Consider the following 21,806-nt stretch of genomic DNA (forward strand, 5'->3'; position numbering starts at 1 on the left):
CTGAACCTCAAGACCTTGGCCAAAAAACCCTCAGCCAGCACCATTCAGAACGGTCCAAGAGGAACTCAGTGCAGCCTCCACCTGGTGACCATGATTATTAATCATTTATATTGCAATAGTGCCCACAGGCCCCAATCTGGATCAGGGCCCCATTGTGCCAGCTCTCCCGCCCTGGAGAGCTTACAAGCTAAATCTTCTTCCCTCCCCTTGACCTCCCTGTTGCACTGCAGGGCTACCTGGTCCAGCGCCCAGCCCCCGAGCTCTCTTGTGGTCTTAGCAGGAGGAAGCCCCCAGCCCGAGGCAGTGCCGTCAGGAGATCACTTACAAGGTGCGTCGCTGCTGCCAGCCTGGATCCTGAGGGCAGTCAGATTAGAGAGCAGACGCTGGACGTTGAAGGACGACAGCGAGGGCTGCATCTCCTCCTCCGCCTCGTGGAGCCTGTCAGAAATCAGCCCAGAAGGGAAGGGAGGAGCCTCGCTCCTTATAAGAGCTGCCCACACATACAGGCTAAAGCAAACCGGGGCCATCTCGACCTGAGGGGGGGCAGCAGGCACGGGAAGGGCAGCAACAAGGCAGGTGAATGTTGGGAAGGCACTCGAGGGGGCACAGACAACCCTGGCAAGTTTGCAGGAGGAAACCCTGCTCTGTTTGTGTGTTCCCAGACCATGGAGCAGGGCACTCTGGATAACGGGCAGAGACGACTCAGTGGGCCCGATTCGGATATGGCTCACGCTGCTTTAACTCTGAGGTAACTGCACTGACCTCAGCAGAGTCAGTCCTGATCTGCACTGAGATCAGAACCAGGCCATGGGGATTAGCACGGCTGAAAGGTACCGTCCTGATAGAACAGGTCCAGCACACAGAGCATTGGTACAAACTCTCCCCACGGTGCCCTGCCAGTGGCTCTCAAACCTGCCCAGAGAGGCCACGTAGAGATGAGAGGGGAATTCAGTCTCCATGGCCCACTCAATCGTTGGCCTCCCTGTGGGATTCAGCCAACAGAGGGGCCAGCGAGGTGGTGATTTTAGTGAGGGAGATGCATGTCTGCCAGGAAGTGAGGTCAGCCAGCCTGTACCTGAAGGTGACCTTGTGCTCTCCATGGTGGGGCTGGCTTTCACTGCCTGCTGGGGCGACGTAGCTCACAGACACCGCAATGCCGTCTCCCTCTAAGACCAGCTGGACGGGAAATGGAGAGGATCTGCTCCCGTTCCCCTCCGCTCGGAGGAGCAGGGAGAGGAGCTGCCCATAGCTGAGGCGCTGGTCACGCAGAAACTTCTCTGGGAGGTGAAAGGAAGAGAGGAGAGTCCATGAGACCCCCCCAGCCTCTGGGTCCAGTCCTGCTCCCATGGATTTCAATGGCAGAACCAACCGGCCCGGACGCAGGCCTGGCGCGTACAATGGATCTTGGGTCATTTCACACATAGTTCTGGGTTTCCACTGCTGTTCTAATCTGCACTGAGATTAACGCTCTGTCAACGTCAACATGCTTCCTAACAAGGGAGAATGTGAGCGTGAGAATGGCTTTAATGGCTTGGACGTTGAGGGCTCAATTCCCCCTTAGCCTTGTAAACAATACTAACAGCATCATGTATATAGCACCTCTCACGGCAAGGGGACCCAAAGCTCTTCACAAATTATAGTAATATTAACACCTAGCTCTTAGGTAGATATCAATGACCTTTATAACGGAGGCCAGTATCATTACAGATGGGGAAACTGAGGCACAGAGCGGGGGAATTGAGTTGCCCAAGATCACTCAGCAAACCAGTGACAGGGCTGGGAACTGAACCCATGTTCTGAATCCAGCATCCTATCCACTAGGACCCACGGCCTCCCTTGCATACAAGGGAATCACTTCATCCACCACTGAAATACAGCCACCTCTGGGGTGGAACATGGCAGCTGGTACGTTGTTTTAACTGTGGATTCTTAAACAACACACAGTGGAGGTTTTATTGCAGCCACACAGCAACCACAGTTACAACGCAGTAGTTCAGCTGGGCATTCCCGTATACAGCAGTACCTGGTGCTATGAAATCGGCTGGTTCCTCTCCGTCCTGCTCTAGGTAGATCTCCCCATTGGCCCAACGCAGCCGTCCTTCCTTGCCACTTGGAGCTTCAGCTCTCCAGCCCTCAGGCCCTTGGCAACAAATGCACACAGTCAGAGCATGCAGTGAGGCATGATGGGAAATATAACATGGGGCATACAGGGGGTATCCCCTGCAGAATAGTTAGCTATTTGATCTGGGCATAAGCGTCACCACAATAGCACATTTGGAAATGTAGCCCTTATTTAGATTTTTAGGGGGGCTGCATCTCAGGAATGTCTTGCCCAAATGACCCCCAAACTGGCCCATTAATACCACCCAGCAGGCACAGGAAATTTCAAGACAATCTGAGACAGCGCACAGATTTTAGAGCACTAAGACTCATCCACTTCCGAAGGGAAAAGCACTGCTCAGCGGGAACTAGAAAAGAGCTGGTGCACGACTGGCTAATTGGGAGCTGAGCCCTTGAAAATCTGGCCCTAAACGAGCAACCCAAAATTGGCTAGATTTCCTACCACAGAAAAACACATGGTATAAAGCCTGGCTCTATTTCAAATGTATGGAACACATTACAGGGATGTGGCAATTGGTAACATATTTTTAATACAATCAGGGTGAGCTTTCATCGGATGTAGTTCCATACCATCGGCTTTATGGGCAGCCGTGCACAGGTCAGGTTATATTCATGGGCCCGAAAGCTGAGCTACCCACATGGGGGGGATTTTTCTGCACTGGGGCAGGAAGCCCACCCCGAGGGTGATGCTCAATGGTTGTATTCTGTACGTTTCTTGTGATGCTCAGCAGAGGGCAGAATTTCCTCACATATGCAGCAAAGAGATGGGATTCAGCCTTGTATGACATATCTCTGGCTGCAGGCCCAGTGGAGATAAAGTCCTGTTTTCATGGCCTGAGCAGTACCTTCCCTCCGTCAAAGCTAGGGTCATGCAGAGGCCTTTCCCCAGTGGGAATAACCCACGCTATGCACAATGGCTAGGCCAAGGCTGGGAGGAGGAGGTAGGGTGATCAGATTGCAAGTGTGAAAAATCGGGATGGGGTGGGGGGTATAAGCATCTATATAAGAAAAAGCCCCAAATATCAGGACTGTCACCCTAGAAGGAGGAAGACGACCTAGAAATTTCAAGCGGGAGCAGGGCCGGTGCAACCATGTAGGCGACCTAGGCGGTCGCCTAGAGCACTAGGATTTGGGGGGCGCCATTTTCTTCGGCAGCCGGATCTTCGGCCGCCCCGGTCGCCGCCGGCATTTAGGTGGAGGGAGCTGGGGCAGTGGAGCTCAGGGAGGGCCGCCTGCAGCAAGGGGGGGGGGGTGGCACACAGGGGAACTCCCTGCCTAAGCTGATTGGCGCCGCAAGCCTGGGAGGCGGGAGAAGTGAAGCAGCCACGGCGTGCTCGGGGAGGAGGCGGGGCAGGGGTGAGCTGGGGCGGGGGGGGTTCTCAGGGTAGGGAGTGGGAGCTGCTGCGGGGGGGGGGGGGCCTCAGGGTGGGGGGTGGGGAGCTGCCGCAGGGGGGGCGCCTCAGGGCGGAGGGGGGAGCTGCCGCAGGGGGGTGCGCCTCAGGGCGGGGGCTGGGGTGGGGGCGCAAGGTGGAAGTTTCGCCTAGGGCGCAAAACATCCTTCCACCGGCCCTGAGTGTGAGCAGAACCCTGTTCACCCCTTACTAGGCAGAGACTCCAGAGGGAGCCAGGGGAAACCTCCTCCCATATGTTCATCCATCCCCTCCCCAAGCCAACTGACTCTACTCCACATTTTTGGGGCGGGGGAAAGGCCATTCAAACCTTTCGAAGCAACCCCAGCCCCTGGCCACTGCAGGATGGGTACAGCTTTCAGTAGTAACATCTGCCATTTATCGGTTACTTTACAGCTCATAGCAACTTACAGACTATATACTGGTATCTAGGGGCCATGGCATCCACCACCTCCATGAGCTACTCTGGGGATGAAGGTGGTAGGTATGTAATGGCCACACAGCAGTTCTGGGCGGGAAGTGAAGGGGAATACTGGGTCCAGTTGAACTTGCAGGAGGAGTTTATGGTGGCAAATTTAAACTTGGCTGGTATCAGTGATTTATTTGCAGAGTGAGGGGAGGCCAGAGGACCCCTCCCCACCCCCCCCAATCTAAGCCAGAGTCAGGCCCAAACCAGGACGTTCAGACCCAGACTCAGTGCAATGCTCAGTGACTTGCCAGCCTCCATCCCAGAGTCTCCCTCCTCCATCCCTGCCTCCTCTTTCCCATAAGCAGGCACCGGCACTGGCGCTGGGTCTGGTACCTTGGCTGAAGTCAGAGCGGACGTGGTGCACCTCGTACTGGGCGGCTGCAGTGCACACAGTCGAGTGGCCATAGCAGAAGCAGCTGGTGCAGCCTGCAGGGTTGTGGGGCTGCAGATTGAAGGAGCCAGGTTGGCATCTGGACGCAGGGAGACAAAACACAGCAGTGCACTCCCAGCTCCTCCCAGCAGGAGGCACTGTAGGGAGTGGGGTCGGAGTGCTGGCTGTGGGGAACTGGTGGCTGCTGCGGTCCTATCTTCTCCCAGCAGGAGGCAAAGTAGGGAGTAGCGAGCTTGCAGCTCCTCCAGTCTTCACCCCACATCCCATTGCTCTAGTGGGGGCGGAGGGAGGGGTGCTCCCTCTCTCATGCCCACCCCAGAAGGAGAGACCGACCCAGAAGTGGCTGAGCTCACGCTGGGCGCCCTGACACCTGAAAGGGAGGGGGTGTGCTTTTTCCAGCCCTGCCCCACCCTAAGCCAGTCCCCAGCATGGCCTGAGATGGTGCTTCACTCACCTGTTGCACAGGTAGCCTTCCACCTTCCCCTTGCAGGAGCAGCGCCCCGAGTTGGGGTCACAGGTCCCCACGCTGCCGGCAGGGTCGCAGGTACAGGGTCTGCAGAGGCAAAAGCCAACAACATGAGACCAACTCCCCACTCACCTGTCCGTCAGCCCTTGGCCCTTTCAGGTCAGGCTCGAGGCTGCGCTCCAGGGTGGGAAGCGGAGAGAGGCCAAGTACCCCCGAAGTGCAGGGGAGCCTGGCTCCAGGAGCCAGTTCTCTCACCTGCAGCCTCCTTCGCTCAGAGAGTGGAACCCGGCCCGGCAACGCTCGCACTTCCAGCCAGTCACGCTGGCCTTGCAGTCGCAGGTCCCCGAGTCGTCGCATTGGAGCCGCAGGGAGCCTGCGAGGAACCAAACCAAGAGGAACCAGTGAGGGAGCAGGAGGTGGCAGAGATAGAGAGCCTGGGAAAGAAGGGGTGCGTATGTGTGTGTGCAAGAATGGGTGCGTATGTGTGTGTGCGCAAGACCCTTCTGCAGCTGGGGAGATGGGAGCACATTGGGGAGAGAAACAAGGGGCTGGCAAGAGAGGGAGACCACTCCCCTCACCCCCCCCACAAAGGGGAGCAAGGACTCTGCCTCGAGCACAGTGCTATGGGACCTGGGGGAGGTGGCTCGGGAAGGGGGGCGCCTCCAGGAGTCATGGGCTGAGGGAAGAGCATGCTGCAATCGGTGGCAAAGAGGGCAAGTCACAGAAAAATAGGGTGTCTGGGGGAACTGACGGAGAGAGCAGGGTGTGGGGTGGGGGAGGGTGGGAGAGACGTTCCCCGGGATGGGACATGGTTGAACATTTAAGGTTATGGGTTTTTTTTAAGAGGTCTCATCCCAATCACTGAGGCTGCAGCTTTGTCCCTTCCCCCAGTTAACTGTGCCCACATTTCTGTCACAGCCCTCTTGCTCCTAGTCTCACTAGAAAAGTTTGGCTGGGTGGGATCGCTACACCAGCATAGCGTCCACGTGCAGACACACTTATACGGGCAAAAAAGTGCTTTTGTAGGTGCAGCTTATACCGGTTCCCCGAGCGAAATGAATTCTGTTGTATCTACACTAGGGCTTTTGCCAGCATAACTGTGTCAGTGGGGGGGGGGGTGGGGCGGAGGAAGTCCCAGCCCTAACCAACATTGCTGTAACTCTCTAGTCTAGACCTGCCCGGAGACACAGGCCAAGCACAGCGCCAGGGCCACGGCTTTGCCAGGTGGAGGCTGGACAAGTTGACGGGACGTGGCATCACCTGCGCCAGGGCCACCCCGTTTCCTCCGCCCAGCGGTGTTGCCGTGCACCACGTACCCGCCGCGTTGCAGTTGCATGGCTGGCAGGCCGTCTGCCCATCCCACCGGTAGTAGTTCTGCCGGCAGCGCTCACAGTGCGGCCCGTCGGTGTTATCCTGGCACTTCAGGCAGTGGCCGCCGTGCCCCGTGCTCCGGTACAGCTCCCGGTCGTAGAAGCACTCGACCGATCGGCCGCTGCAGTTGCATGCTGTGCCGGAGGGGCGATGGGGAGAAGAGTGAGAACATCACAGGGGTCACAACAGACATGGAAATGGAGGGGCTTGGGTCTGAATTGCCACTGGGGGATGGGGAGGGGAGGGACTGAGCTGACACAAACCGATGGCACTCAGGACCTCCGCTGGGTTCCAGCCCAGGTCTCCTGGAGTGAACGGATGATGTGTTACCTCACTGGATTGCTATTATTATTATTATTCTGTATTGTTTGTAATCTGGGAGCACCAGGAGCCCCGTCATGGGTCAGGAGCCCTTTGTGCTGGGGCTAAGCACAGAACAAAGGTAGGCCCTGTCCCAAGAGCCCCCTTCCTGCTTCTGGGGTGCGGTAGGGGAATTCCCCGTGAAAGGCCACGCTCAGCTGTGCTAGTCCTCGGATTCCCCATGGTTTCTCCTTCAGTGTCCAGATACTAAATGCACTGACAATCGTCCGTGTGTCTGTCTCTGACTGTAGTAGCGCTCTTGCCTCTGAGTCAACCTTGTTATCTGTTGAGCACCCCCTGGGGGCTCAGAGCAGTGCTACACAGAGGAGATCAGACCCCTGCCCATGACGCTTATAGTCTTAATGGGATGGAAAACACAAAACATACGTATGCCCTCAGAGAAGGGCATCTCTTTCCACAGTGGCTGGAGCTGTCCTGCAAGAGGAAGGAGCTGTTCTCTTGCTGCGCCAGGGTGCAGGAGATGCCACTGCCCGGGGTCAGAACCAGGACCCTGAGCTGACTTCCCCCAGCCTCAGACGTTAGCAGCTTTTGGCCACTGCCCACCAGGGCTGGATTCGAACTGGCAACCTACAGGGACAGGGTTCCCTGGACACTGAGAAGAAATGATTTTCTGAATGGCAGAGTCAGCCTGGTGAGTGAGGAGTGGGGCCAGTCAGCTTCCTGGGAGCGCCCGCAGGGCCCTAAGATCTGGTACTCACGGAGACACTCATTGGCGGACTCTGCAGTTCCTCGCGCCCATGGCCGGTCCTGGTAGAAAGCCTGGCATTGCTCGCAGTCCACGCCGGTAGTGTTGTGCTGGCAGAGGCAAACCAGCTGGCCCACTTCATTGGGGGCACACTCGTTGGCATGGCCGTTGCACTTACACCTGCAAGGGAGCCAAGGGACTGTCACTGTCAGGGTTCGGCTGAGCATGGGAGCGTTAATTCGAATGAACATTGTGCTCAGCAGAGCCATTCCCTCCGTAGGCTGGCCCAGCTCCCATGGACTGCAGGGAAGTCACTGACTCAACGGCCTGTGATGGGATGTTAGATGGGATCTGAGTTACTACAGAGAATTGTTTTCTGGGTGCTGGCTGGTGAGTCTTGCCCACATGCTCAGGGTTCAGCTGATCCCTGATCATATTTGGGGTCAGGAAGGAATTTTCCTCCAGGGCAGATTGGCAGAGGCCCTGGAGGTTTTTCGCCTTCCTCTGCAGCGTGGGGCACAGGTCACTTGCTGAAGGATTCTTTGCACCTTGAGGTCTTTAAACCACGATTTGAGGACTTCAATAGCTCAGACATAGGTCAGGGGTTCGTTAGAGGAGTGGGCGGGTGAGATTCTGTGGTCTGCGTTGTGCAGGAGGTCAGGCTACATGATCATAATGGTCCCTTCGGACCTTAAAGTCTATGAGTCTATGAGACTCCAATGACAGGCTCACCCCTGGATTTGGTCCAGTTTGTGGTGGAGCCAGGGTGTTATTTCCAGGAGGTGAGCTACTCTAGAGCAGTGGTTCCAGAAGCCTGATTTGTCTTGCAAACCCCAAGTTTCACCTCACTTAAAAACTTGGACTTTGGCTTTCTGCCACGAGCCCCAGCAAGTCTAACACTGGCCCTGGTGACCCCATTAAAATGAATTTGCCCCCAGTTCAAGAACCGCTGATATTGTATATATAACAGTATAAACAAATCATTGTTTGTAGGAAATTTTAGTTTGTACTGAGTTTGCTACTGTTTTTTATGTAGCCTGTTGTAAAACCAGGCAAGTATGTAGATGAGCTGATGTACCCCTTGCAAGACCTCTGTGTAACCCCAGGGGTACGCATACCCCTGGTCGAGAATCACACCCTGTGCCCTGTGCAGTGCTAAAGTGTCCTGGTTTGCCAACATACAGAGCAGGTCACAAATCTGCCGCTCTGTCACCAGACCCTCCAGCTGCTTCCCAGGCATGACTCCCTCTGCCCCACAGCTCCAGAGGGTCACTGGGAGGAGATAGCACACTGGGAGAAAACCCCACCCCAAAGGGGGAGTGATCTGGAGGGGAGAACACTGCCTAGGGCAGATGGGTCAGGACCAAGAGGGAGGTCATGGGGACATTAAGGGAGCCTGGCCGCTCCAGAGCAGCCAGTGCGGAAAGGGTTAACAAAACAGGAAGATGAGAAAACAATGTTTGGTCCCAGGTAAAGCCCCGATGGGAGGATGTTGGCTGGGGGGAGCCTCTAGCTCCAGTCAGAAGGAGGCTTCTTACCTAGGTGCTCTGCTTTAGGGCCGCGGTAAGTGGACTGGGGTAGGTGGCACATAAGGACATCCAGCTGAACCGAGCTTAGCCCAGCCCCCCGTGGCTCAGCCAGGACAGCTGCCTACAGTACACAAGGGCACTGGTTCTAGCCCAGCTACCGGAAGGCAGGCTGAGCCGGCAGGTCAAATGCACTGGAGTGTCTAGCCAGCAGCTGGTGAGTGCCTGAGGGGGCGGCTGCTGGGCCGGTTTCAGGGCCCCCAGGAGAGCCTCGGGGTGTGGACAGAACAGACGTCACCCAAACGGGAGGAGGAGGGAAAGCAGCACAGGCTGGGGCCATTTCAAGGCCACCCATCCCACTCCCACAGGCGCTCCCCAGCAGTACCCGCTGTGAGGTCATTTAGACTGAGGGTGGCCTGATCAGACGCTAATGAGCTCCAGCTGTTGGGGACTGGAGTGTCAGCTAAAGTCGCTGTGGCCTCCCTCTCCCAGCGTGGGGAGCAGCTCTCTTTGGGCGACTGAGATGTCCATGGGGCTCCGACCAGAGCAGGGAGATACTGACAGTACAGCCTCGTTCCGGACACCCGAGGGGGAAGAGCATGGAGGGCGTGAGGGCCCTGCTCTGTGGGAGTGCTCATACCCAGTACCCTCACTCGCAGCTACTGCAGGCCTCGCCCAGTTTGTCCTCCAGAAGCAGAGAACTCCACCGGGCTTTACCAGGACAAACCTGGGCCAGCAATGGCGGATCAAAAAAGAGGAAGGATTCAGCTAAACCCTGCAGCAGTTCCAACTCTGTCCTCTCCTTCCTGTCAAGCCCAGCGATCCCAGACCTGAGGGCCTGGGGCCAGCTGTCAGTACAAGCCAAGCAAGCGGCCCCTTGCCATACAGCTCACCCTGCTGAGACCGCACTGTGTTTGAGCAGGCCAGGGTTTAACCCCTTGGACACTGAAGAGGAGGATATTGGTGTCCTGGGCCTTCTCCCTCAGTCCCACAGGAGCTCAGCCTCCCCACTCTGCAGTCAGCCACGGGCCTTTGTGCCCCACTCATCTGATCATGGCCACTGGCTGCTCTTCCCCGCATAGAGCCCTGCACCAGTTCCTCGTCACCCATGGCTGACCCCATGGGGAGACCAGTCTCGGCGTTGGTCTGAGGGAGCAGCTGGGAACCAGCAGGGGGCAGCTGAAGGAAAAGGTGAGAAAAGTGGGGGGTCTCCCAGCTGGAGAAGTGGAGGGGGGTTCTCCCAAGCATCCTGCCTGATAACAGCTGGAGACCCCGCCTCTCATAGACCAGCCTCCCTCCCTGGCTCCAGCCTGCTTAGCCTCACCCACGCCCCAAAGCTCACGGATAGTCTGGCCCACAGGAGCCGAGGGCACAGCACGCCGAGCGGGCAGTCTCCCACCATCACAAGCCCTGTGCGCTGGCAGGAAGAAAGCTGGCCCCACTCCAAGGCAGGCGGGAGCCGGAGGCAGCTGCTGTTTGGGTGAGTTGTGTGTTCTGGCTGGTTTGCTAATCCCCCGAACAGGGCTTTGTTTGGAGCTCACTCTGCGAAGGCGTAGCATGGGAGCCGAGGGTTCGTTTCTCCCACAATAGTTTTCAGATCCTGACTGGCAGCCCAGAGCTCCATGATCCAACTGCTTGGGCCGTGTAAATGCTCTACACATTGAATACAAACCGGGCACCATATGCAAGCAGGACAAAGCCTGCTCCACACATGAGCAGCCTTCCACAGCCTGTTCCCCTGCCAGGTCCTGTTTACTGGAGTGCCATCTCCCTTGAGTGCCTGCCTGCTGCCTCCTGAAGTTCCTCTTCCATCTGATAATGAGAACATCCATGCAGCCCCAACACCTGGGAGCTGATACTGGGTACTTTGGGCAGAGAAATAGCGACACGCTTTCTGAGTCCATTGAGATTCATGGGCTTTCTGGAGGGACTGGGAGGGAAGATGGCAAGTATAATCCTAGAAGCATAGGCCTGGAAAGGACCTCGATAGGTCATCTAGTTCAGTCCCTTGCAGAGGCAGGACTAAGTATTATTTTAGACCATCCCCGACAGGCGTTTGTCTAACTTGTTCCAGTGCCAGAGATTCCACAACCTCCCCAGGTAATCTGTTCCAGTGCTTAACGACCCTGACAGTTAGGAAGTTTTTCCTATTTCTAACCTAAATCTCCCTTACTGCAATTTAAGCCCATTACTTCTTGTCCAGTCCTCTGCAGATAAAGACAACAATTTATTATCCTCTTTATGTACTTGAAGACTTATGTGTCCCCTCAGTCTTCTCTTCTCCAAACTAAACAAACCTAATGTTTTTCAATCTTTCCTCATAGGTCAGGTTTTCTAGACCTTTCAATCATTTTTGTTGCTCTCCTCTGGACGGTCTCCAATTTGTCCACATCTTTCCTGAGGCACCTTGCCCAGAACTGGACACAGAACTCCAGCTGAGGCCTTATCAGGGCAGAGTAGAGCAGAAAAATTACTTCTTGCGTCATCTTGCTACACTCCTGCTAATACAGCCCAGAACCATGTTCGCTTTTTTTGAAACTGTGTTACACTGTTGACTCCTATTTAGATTGTGAGCCACTATAACCCCCATGTGCAAAATAGGGACTGCGCTGCTTAAACGAGGGAACTGGAGTGTAAGTGCCTCTCATCTGAGGATCTCAAAGGGCTTTAAGCCTCACATCCTCCTTCTGTACCATCATCTCCATTTTACAAATGATGAAACTGAGGACCAAGGAGATTAAATGGCTTGTCCCAATCACACCGTCTCAGAGCTGGAGGCAGAACCCAGGAGTCCTGACTCCCCATCCTACGCCTAAACACAAGAACACCCCTCCTTCCACCTCTTCTCCCCATGCCCCAGCCACGCCTTACCTGCCGCCGACCGAGAAGTCAGAGATGGCGTAATAGTAGGACTGCAGCACCTTGGGATCTTTGAAGATGTCATCCCCAAACGTGTTGAGCCGGTTCAAGGAGATGAGCAGGTCAGTGCCGGTCACCCACTCCTGAGGAATTCAGGCCACAAGAGAACTGTGGGTGAGTGGCCCAAGCAAATACATCACCCTGTGGGGGGTCAGCAGCCCCTTTACAAGAGGGAACAGAGGAGGCAGCAGAACCAACCCACACCATCTTGAGGAACCACCATGTGTATAGTACTAAGTCCTCCTCTTAATTAATCGAACCCTCATGCTGCTTAGACACACACATGCACATGCCAGAAATCGTGCAGGCCAGGTGTGGCATGAACTAGTCTTCTCTCCATCAGCACCATTTTCTCCCGTGCAGAGGGAGGCCCTGAAACATTCTCCCCACTTGGCTGGCAGCGGAGCAGGGCTCAAGACCTGACATTGGATCCCAGTTTCAAAATAGCCAATGTTTTGGGAACTTTGGGTGATTTGACCCATTGAGATGGAAGGCGCTCAGATACCCCAGTGATAGGTGACCTAATGAATGATGGATAGATTAGATAAAATTTAGGATCCAAATGTCTTCAAAATGCAAGTGTGTTTGGACCTGGGATTTTGGTCCAGGTCCATTTTGGGTCACCACTGGTAATGGCTGGCTTTCGATTGGTTTATGGAGAAAAACTTTCCTCCTTGCTCCTGGGAGAATGTGTGTGATGAGGACTTTGCTCTGTGTCTTCCCAGGGCACGCGGGCAGCGGGCACCAGCGGGGTCACTCTGAAGCGAAAACTTTTTTGCTTCTCTACTTCTCCCCCACCCCCACCCCTTCATCAGAAACCTCCCTCCTCTGCACAGAGCTGGAGCGGAAGATCTGACATTTGTGAAAGTCATTTCTCCGAGAGATCCAGGCAGGAGGAGATTTGTTGAGGGAGCTGCCACAAAATCAGATGCTATAAAGCCAGAGACTGGAACATTAACGTTCCATGAGAGAATTGATGGAAGCTGAAGGGGACGTTCTGCTGCCAGTGTATAGGGTGTATCCTCTCCCCTAAGCTCCCTGAGTATGTGCTTCCCATCACCTTCAAGTCCCTTTGAGAGCGCAGTGCGGTCCAACCTTAGGCCTGGTGCCTGGACATAACCCTCGTTCCCAATATTGGTAGCAAAATGAGGGAGAACCTTAGACTACGAAGTTGAACAAAGACTAGATGTTTTGAGTCCCAGGGGATGTCTACATTGGAATGGGTAATTTCCAGTCAAGTAGACATGATTGAGCTAGTGCACTAAAAACAGAAGTGTAGCCATGGCGACTAAAGGGCCAGCCATCAGAGTATGGACCTAGGCTCTCGGACAGCATCGTACTCGGGGCAGTTGGCCCATCCTGCCACTCGTCCACCGCAGCCATGCTGCTATTTTTAGTGCACTAGTCAGGGCCGGCTCCAGGGTTTTTGCTGCCCCAAGCGGCAAAAAAAAAAAAAAAAAGCCGCGATCCCGATCTGCGGCGGCAATTCGGCGGAAGGTCCTTCGCTCCGAGTGGGAGTGAGGGACCATCCGCCGAATAGCTGGACGTGCCACCCGTCTCCGGAGTGGCCGCCCCAAGCACCAGCTTGGCAAACTGGTGCCTGGAGCCGGCCCTGGCACTAGTTCAGGCACAGCTAGAGTGGGTGTGCCTGCTCAAGCTGGGAATTACACCTTCCAGCTCTAGTGCAGAGCTCCCAATGGTGTTGGGGAATGGGGTTAGCCAACGAGAGTCTGGCAGAACTGGTTAAGGCCAGCCTAGCATGATCCATTCCACTAGGGTGTTGGAGGTTAGTCACCGTGGGCTTGGTGGATCTGAGTTTGGGCCAACTGAGCATGGTCCATCAGACCCCTATAAATCCAGCTCTGGCACATATTGCAGATCTGTACATTCACACACACACATACACTCACATTGGAGCAGAATGGAGTTAAGAGCGGAATCTCTCTTTTTATCTGACCAGATATTTCTAATGTGCCCACCCCCGTGGGACCTGAGCACTAACAATATTACAGCTCTCCAAGCACAATTCCCAATGCCAACTCCCCTGAGCCACCTGGTCTACTGGCCACACATGGCCGCCTCCAACCCTGAGCCCAGTACCTGTAGCACAGGGCTCTTGTCAAAGCTGTAGGCGCTGGGCCGGCCCTCCAGGGTGGAGAAGGCCACGTTCCCTCCGCTCAGCGGGGAGATGTCGCTGAACTCCTCCGTGCAGAAGGCCACCTGCTCATCCTCACCAGGCCGCAGGTACTGCCGTTCTTGCTTCCTGTAGGTCTTCCCACAGGAGGCGCTGTAGTACTGGTACGGGATCCAGGGCCCGTCCACACGGCTGCGTTTGTAAATAGCAAAGCTCTCTGGCCGGCTTGTGTGAAACTTCAGCCGCACATAGGTGATTTCATAGGACTTCCCTGAAGAAGGAGAAGAAGAGAAGGCAACATAGTTAGGTGCAAAGAGTTCATCCATAGCCTGTACATCTCTCTTTGGGTACCACCAATTTCAGGAGCTAAAAATGCTTGTCAAAAATCTGTTGACATAGGTCATTCAAGCCATGGGGTAACTGACTTATTGCCCATGCTAACCCCATATGTTGTGCCATGAGGAACCTGTGACATGTACTTCTAAATGCGGAGGTGTAACATTGTCCCCGTGTTACGGCTGGGGAAACTGAGGTTCAAGAGAGCTGATGAAGTGATTTTTCCAAGGGAAAGGAATTACTGGAGCGGTTGGGAATAAAACCCAGGAGTCCTGAGGTCCAGCCCTGTGCTGTAGACGTTCTGTGAATACACAGAGGACTTCAGGACTGTCATTCTGACACTCTTCTTACCAGCACAAAATTCACACCCACATTTTAAATGCTAGAAAAGGGAATGTTTTACAGAGAAGCTACCCCAGAGGAATGAGCCGTCAGAGCAGGTCCGTCCCCAATTGTTGGGGCAGGGATGAGCAAATGCTTCCTCTCCTGGACATGCCTCACATCAACACCAGGCAGGAAATTCTTGCTCACACGGACTCCAGTCACACCTTGGATTCCCTGGACAACCCCAGCTCAGAATGACCCAGCCAGCCCAGTGTCCCTGACATCTTCTGCTTTTGCTGTTTAAAGCAACACATTTATATTCTTTCCGTCCGTTTCTCTTGACACACAGAGAGATGCATCAGCCCAAAGACAGCTTTTCAGCTGCTCTTCCAGAGCTGGTCCATGCCGATGATGGGAAGGAGGATGCTGGACATTAAAAAGCAGCCAATCCATCCAGGTCAGGGGATCAGCGCTGGGCCCCAGACCAGACACTCAGCTTCTCAGGTGCTAGCTGAAATCCAGCCTAGATCGAGGTCGTTGCCATCCAATAGCTGCTCAGTGATCTCTGCAAAAAGGGTTAGCTGGGTCTCAAGCCAGATTCCAGCAGACGAGCCTCCGGCGCAGACACAAAAAGGCCCAATTCTGAGCTCCCTCACACCCGTATGAGTCAGGAATAAACTTCCCTGACGTCAATGAGCCAGCTCCTCAGATGGTGAAGTCAACGGAGCTACGCTGATTTACAGCAGCTGAAGAGCTGGTCCAATGGAGCAAGACTGCTGTCAAACCAGCGTAAGGGAGAGGAGAATCAGGCCCACCATCACTGACTGGCCTCTTCCCGGGCAGCGTTAGGAAAAGAGCCGAAGGACTCGGTGGACCATGGAGACTCAACTCCCTTGTTGGCCTTTTGAGGGAAGGTTGACACCACCCGCTGACGGAGCGGCGTGCGGGGAAGACTGCAAGGAGGATCAACAGAGGGGGCTCCAGTCCCTGAGGGCAGTCAATCCACCACTACAATCGCTTATTGAAAACATCAGTGAGAAAAAATAATACAAATCTCAAACTGCTTAATTGCCAGAGACAAAGGACCGGGTCCAACTCCGAGAGCTGGTTCGTCTATAATTATACTACTATTGATAGTACAAAACAATCCGCGACAAGGTTTTAGCTTTGTTGGAAAAGATAATGAGTCCGGAATGTTAGACGGGTTATTTGGGGACTACGAAAAACCAGCCTTTAATTAGACCCATATGAATTATGTCGGCTACGGGCTGTGACTTTGTAAGAATGCTGTCGGGGAGCGGAGATAACTCAGGCTACCGCCAGGCTGCAGGGGGAAGAATCTGCCATGGATCAGAGCTGTACTGCAGTTCCCAGATTCTTGCTTGTCATCACAGAAACCTGACTACTGTTTGCAGTTCTGTCTTCGGGAGAGATTTGCTGATAACCTCGCAAGGAGGCAGCAAGCGTTAGGGGAAGTTGACAGCAACAGCTCTGCCTTGGAGACAACCCCATGCACAGGGTGACTCTTGCAAGGCACTGAGTGCTAAACACCCATTGAGTTCAGTGGGAGCTGAGCACCGCGGAGGATCAGGCCCAGCGTGGCTGTTGTACCCATACTCTCTCTTCTCTGTCTGTTCTGACTCTGCTGTTCCTCTCTGGTTGCCTTCCGCCCTCTGGGAGCTTTCTAAATTGATCCTAGTGGGGGCTTTATCCACGGCTGGGTTCTGTGCTCACTGACCTGCTTCCGACTCATCGCTCTTGCAGATGTACCTACATTTCGCCAGCGAGAAATAATGCATTTCTAATGTCTTTTGTGAGAGTTCCTTTGGTTTGGTGGGTCTCAGTCTAGTTCCCAGGGAGGCAGAACACAAACCATCATGACAACTGGCTTTAACTGATGTTCTCTGCAGAGGCTCAGACTTGGCCGGAGTGGGGCAGGAGACCTCCTTCCAGGTCCAGATTGAGGCCACGGTGGATAAAATTGGATGATGAAAAATAATAATAAAAATCAGATTTTTGGGGTTAATTTAAATACAGTTTTATTTTAAAAAATAAACCTATTTAAATTTGAAATTATGACAACCTATGTTATGGAGTAAACTTACTATGATGGATTAAAATCATGTAAATTAAACTTTAAAAATTAATATTAGGCAGTACATGTTTGCTGACAAAGTTTTAGACAAAAGTCAAACCACTGAGCTGGTGGAAGACACTGGCTCAGCACCTGGAACCACAGTTCGTTAAAGTGCAAAACCAGCTTTTGACAGCATTAGCCCCTTCTGCACATGCAGCGAGAATATTTTCTTCATTTCAGTTTATTTAACTTGTTCAGCTCAATGACTGATTAATTCAAAGTCAAGAAACTGAGTGGGAGTTGAAACATTGGAAAAAATCGTTTCCCTCTCCCAATTTATGAATGAAAGTGAGGTACGAGGGGATGAGATCTACTAATTTTAAAATCTTGAAGGACATGGTGATCAGAAAGAATCTGCTTAATTCACTAACTACAGATAACACTTCCTGTGTTTAATAAGTCTGTCAGTTTTAAATGCAAAAGATGTTTTGAGTAACTTTTTTTCTTGTGTATCTAGCACATTGAAGGTTTAATTTAACTAATTTTAAAAAAATTAAATGTTTTTGTGCATTTAATTTAATTTCAGTTTCCTTCCAAACAGCTTGATGCAAATCATGAGTAAAAAAAATAATTCTCATCTAGTAAATAAGAAATGACTCAGTCACCATTTCTAACAATAAAAAAAGTAAAAATTACAAATCTGAATACACGTATGTTAAGTTATATAGTTGCTTAAAGAGCTATGTATAAATATAGAGTATTGTCCTGGTTAGCAAAAAAGCAGCGCCAAATTTAGGCTAAAGGCTATATTTAGTTACAAATCAACATGATTCAGTGCAGGGGCGGCTCCAGGCACCAGCGCAGGAAGCGCCTGCCTGGGGTGGCAAGCCGCGGGGGGTAGGGTGACCAGACAGCAAGTGTGAAAAATCAGGACGGGGTGGGGGGGTAATAGGAGCCTATATAAGAAAAAGACCCCAAAATCGGAACTGTCCCTATAAAATCGGGACATCTGGTCACCCTAGCGGGGGGGCGGCCTGCCGGTCGCTGTGAGGGCGGCAGTTACGCTGCCTTCGGCAGCACGCCTAAAGGAGGTCCGCCAGTGCAATTCGGCGGCAATTCAGTTTTCGGGGATGCCGAAGGCGCAGCACCGGCGGACCTCCCGCAGGCATGCCGCCGAATCTGCGTGACCGCCGCCGAAAGCCGCCTGACTGCCGTGCTTGGGGCGGCAAAAAACATAGAGCCGCCCCTGATTCAGGGGTTACCAACCAATGAGAATCAAGTCTTCTTTAGGAAAAAAACCCCAACTAAGTACAAGTGCAAATCAAGATTAAAAATTGATGATTTAAATCAAAGTTTCCTCCATGCTGTTTAAATCATGATTAAAATTGGTGATTTAAATCAATCCACCCTGGCAGAAGAACACTGGACAGGCAGCACTGGTGAAGCTTGCCTTGATGATGCTCATGTTCTGCCTATTCTGGGAAAGACTCACACCCCGATTCCATGTAGGACTCCTGAAGGGTGGAATTCCAGACACCCGGGTGGGTTTATTCCCAGACAGGAAATTCCTTGGGGGCGTCTACCAAAACAGCAGGGGATCAAAGCAGTCAATGCGCAGAACAATTTCCTCTGGGAGAGGAGCTGGTCTCTGCACTGTGTCAATAAACAACCATTGAATGACCCTCACAGAATCAGCTTGGATTCCAGCTAAGGAGGAGATGGCGGTAGCAGCGGGAATTGGAGATCCCAGGTTCAATCACCAGGCTATCAGATTAACAAAAGACTGCACATCAGAGAAGGTTTTGGAGTTTGCTCTTGGTCCAAGACACTAGGATAAAATTAATGGGCCGGACTGTGTTCTCATTACTCTCATGAGAATCTGTGATCATTTGTTTGACTACAGACGTGGCTAGCACCAACAAAAATTCTGGCACATAAGGATTTTCCTTTAGTAGCCCAGCAGGGGTGGAGGGAAGGGAAGGAGTAAAAGAACTGACATGCAGCAAACTTTGTGTGCACAGAGGAAGAAAATGAGCGCTGCACGATGTGGTGGTTAGAGGAAGAGAATGGGAGACAGGACTCCTGGTTCTATTCCCAGCTCTGCTGCTTACTCTTTGGGCCTTAGTTTGCTTATCTGTAAAATGGGCTGGGAGGCTAAACTGTTTAAGTCAGTAAAACTATTTGAGGTCTCTGGATGAAAAGGACTATAGATGGGCTGAGTATTATCCACCTACACTCTCAGCAGTGCCCTCAGATGGAGAAGCCACACATTAGTCCTCAATGGCATGAATAGTTGCTACACAAGGATCCATCCCTAGGAGTCAAATTGGCTCCTCCTTCCCCCTCTTAGGCACAGGGAGATGTTTCATAGATTATAAGGAGGGTGTTAAAAAGTAGCTACTGAAGCTAGACATTTTTAAATCAACAGGTCCAGTTAACTTTCATCCAGGAGTTTTAAAAGAGCTGGCCGAGGAGCACTCTGGCCCATTAATGTTGATTTTCAATCATTCTTCGAACACTAACGAAATATCAGGGGATTAAAACAAAGCTGCTGTTGTGTCAATATTTAAAAGGGTAAACAGGATGAGCCAGTCAAAAAGGCAGGCAATATAAATAATGCTAATTAACATGGGTTTATGGAAAACAGATCTCAAACTAAGTCATCATCTTTTCTGATGAGATTACAAGTTTGGTTGATACAGGTAATAACAGCAATGTAATATACTTAGATTTCTGTAAGGCATTTGACTTGGTACAACACACCATTTTGATTCAGGATCTAAAACAATACAAAAACATGGCACAATTAAATGGATTAAAGGATAGGTCACAAAATATAAATGTAAACAGGGAATCATCAGGTATATTTCCAGTGGGGTCCTATGCTATTTAACAAGGTAATTTATCAATTACCTAGAAAACCTAAAGTTGGCAGATAAAGACTGGGGGAGAGGTAAATAATGAAGCAGACAGGTCACTGACACAGAGCAATCCAGATAACTTGGAAAGCTGGGTGCAAGCAATTATGCATATTAATAAGATCAAATGTAAAGTCACATCTAGGAACAAAGAACGTAGGAGATACTTACAGGATGGGGAACTCTGTCTTGGGATGCAATGATTCTGAAAAGGATTTGAGGGGATAATCAGCTGAACATGTGCTTCCAGTCTGATGCTGTGGCCAAAGGGCTAATATGATCCTCGGATGTATAATCAGGGGAGTATCGAGTAGGAGTACAGAGGTTATTTTACCTCTATGTGGCACTGGTGTGACCACTGCTGGAATACTGTGTCCAGTTCTGGTGTCAATAGTTCAAGAAGGATGTGGGGGGGAAACTTGGAGAGAATTCAGAGAAGAACCACAAGGATAATTAAGGGATTGGGAAACACGCCTTATATTGAAAAACTCAAGGAGTTCAATCTATTACATTTAACAAAGAGGTTAAGGGATGACTTTGTCACAGTCTATTAAATACCTACGTGGGGAAGACACGTTTGATAACCAGGGCTGGTGCAACCATTTAGGCAAACTAGGCAGCTGCCTAGGGCGCCTAGTGGTTGGGGGCGCCTAAAAGCCCGCTCAGGCTAGGAGGTGGAGTGGAGGTGAGCTGGGGCGGGGGGGGGAGGGGAGGGCCGCCTGCAGTAACGGGGGCGGGGGCACACAGGGGAACTGCTCCCTGCCCCAGTTCACCTCCACTCTGCCTCCTCCGCTGAGCACACAGCCCCCACTCTAAGTCTCCTCCAATCGGCGCCGCAAGCCTGCGAGGGGAGGAGAATTAGAGTGGCGCCGGCGTGCTCGGCGGAGGAGGCGGAGCCGAGGTGAGCTGGGGCGGGCTTCCCAGGCGGGGTTAGCTGCCGCGGGGGGGGGTGTCTCCCCAGGCGGGGTTAGCTGCCGTGGTGGGGGGGTCTCCCCAGGCGGGGTTAGCTGCCGCGGTGGGGGGGTCTCCCCAGGCGGGGTTAGCTGCCGCAGAGGAGGGGGATTCCCGGGCGGGGTTAGCTTCCGCGGGGGGGAGGGGGAAGTCTCCCCAGGCGGGGTTAGCTGCCGTGGAGGCGGGCTCCCTGGGCTGGGTTAGCTTCTGCGGGTGGTCTCCCTGGGTGGGGTTAGCTGCCACGGAGGGGGAGTAGCTGCTGCGGGGGAGGTTCCCCGGGCGGGGGGGTGTGTGGCGGACTCCCCGGGTGGGGGGCTGGGTTAGCTGCTGCGGCGGGGCGGGGTTAGCTGGGTTGGGGGAAGCGCAAGGTGGAAGTTTCGCCTAGGGCGGGAAACTTCCTTGCACCGGCCCTGTTGATAACAGAGGGCTGTTCAGTCTAGCAGACAAAGCTATCACAAGATCCACTGGCTGGAAGTTGAAGCGAGGCACATTCACAGGAGAAATAAGGCGCAGAAGTTTTTTTTAACAGTGAGGGTAGTGAACCGTTGGGACAACTTAACAATGGCTGTGGTGGATTTCTCATCACTGGAATTTTTTCAAAGCAAGATTGGATATTTTTCTAAAAGATTTGCTCTAGTTCCAGCAGGAATTAGTTCCGGGTCTGTCTTATGCAGGACATCAGACTAGATGATCACAGTGATCCCTTATGGCCTTACAATCTATGAAGCTGTAAAAGGAAAAACGTTTTATGGGTTTTATGGAGGTGGAATGTGGAATGAGCGCTTCTCGGCTCCTCCAGCGTCACCTTTCATCCCAGGCAAGAAGCCCAGTCCTAACTTTCTGGCGATTCAGAACAGATGTCTGCCTGCCTATTCACGGGGGGCTGGGAAAGGAGTGACCTCTCTTGGAAACAAGCTGCTCCTGTCTCCCTCCGCCCTTAACCCCCACTGTTCCCTTAGGAATCAGTGGCCACAGCACGAACCTGCCACCCTGATGGGTTTGCAGAAGCGGTGCTATCGACTGCTTCCATTGGGAAATGCACCATTGCATGTCCCTGAAGAGTAGCCCAAGCTAAACAGAGACACACAGTGACGGCTTTTGGCTGTTATTATTACTATTTATTATTTGTTTAGCTCCGACAATGACGCTCTGTAATCTCTTGTATTCGGAATGTGGATGGCAGGATATGAAAGAATGAAAATATTTGCAGAGCTGGCTAATTGCCAGGAGAGTTTATATAGCAGGGAAACCTTTTAAGTTTTAGTTATAATAGAAGACACGAGCTCTTACATTTTAACTGTTGACAAAGTGGGACAGTTTTAGAATAT

The 21,806-nt window shown here is 52.7% G+C and overlaps 1 protein-coding gene across 1 annotated transcript in view; it reads right to left on the reverse strand.

Annotated features, from left to right (window-relative positions):
- LAMC3 (laminin subunit gamma 3) overlaps nucleotides 1–21,806 on the reverse strand; it is a 46,813-nt gene that overhangs the window by 22,981 nt on the left and 2,026 nt on the right. Inside the window, exons 2-11 of the mRNA XM_054007071.1 lie at nucleotides 13,839–14,143; nucleotides 11,691–11,821; nucleotides 7,307–7,473; nucleotides 6,173–6,361; nucleotides 5,112–5,229; nucleotides 4,845–4,943; nucleotides 4,333–4,469; nucleotides 2,024–2,140; nucleotides 1,076–1,277; nucleotides 326–438 (exon numbers count right to left, since the gene is read on the reverse strand). Coding sequence (XP_053863046.1) covers nucleotides 326–438; nucleotides 1,076–1,277; nucleotides 2,024–2,140; nucleotides 4,333–4,469; nucleotides 4,845–4,943; nucleotides 5,112–5,229; nucleotides 6,173–6,361; nucleotides 7,307–7,473; nucleotides 11,691–11,821; nucleotides 13,839–14,143 — 1,578 coding nt within the window. The remainder of the gene's footprint in view (nucleotides 1–325; nucleotides 439–1,075; nucleotides 1,278–2,023; nucleotides 2,141–4,332; nucleotides 4,470–4,844; nucleotides 4,944–5,111; nucleotides 5,230–6,172; nucleotides 6,362–7,306; nucleotides 7,474–11,690; nucleotides 11,822–13,838; nucleotides 14,144–21,806) is intronic.

This window comes from Malaclemys terrapin, chromosome 17 (genome assembly GCF_027887155.1).
Source record: "Malaclemys terrapin pileata isolate rMalTer1 chromosome 17, rMalTer1.hap1, whole genome shotgun sequence".
In the NCBI taxonomy this organism is placed as follows: Eukaryota; Metazoa; Chordata; order Testudines; family Emydidae; genus Malaclemys; species Malaclemys terrapin.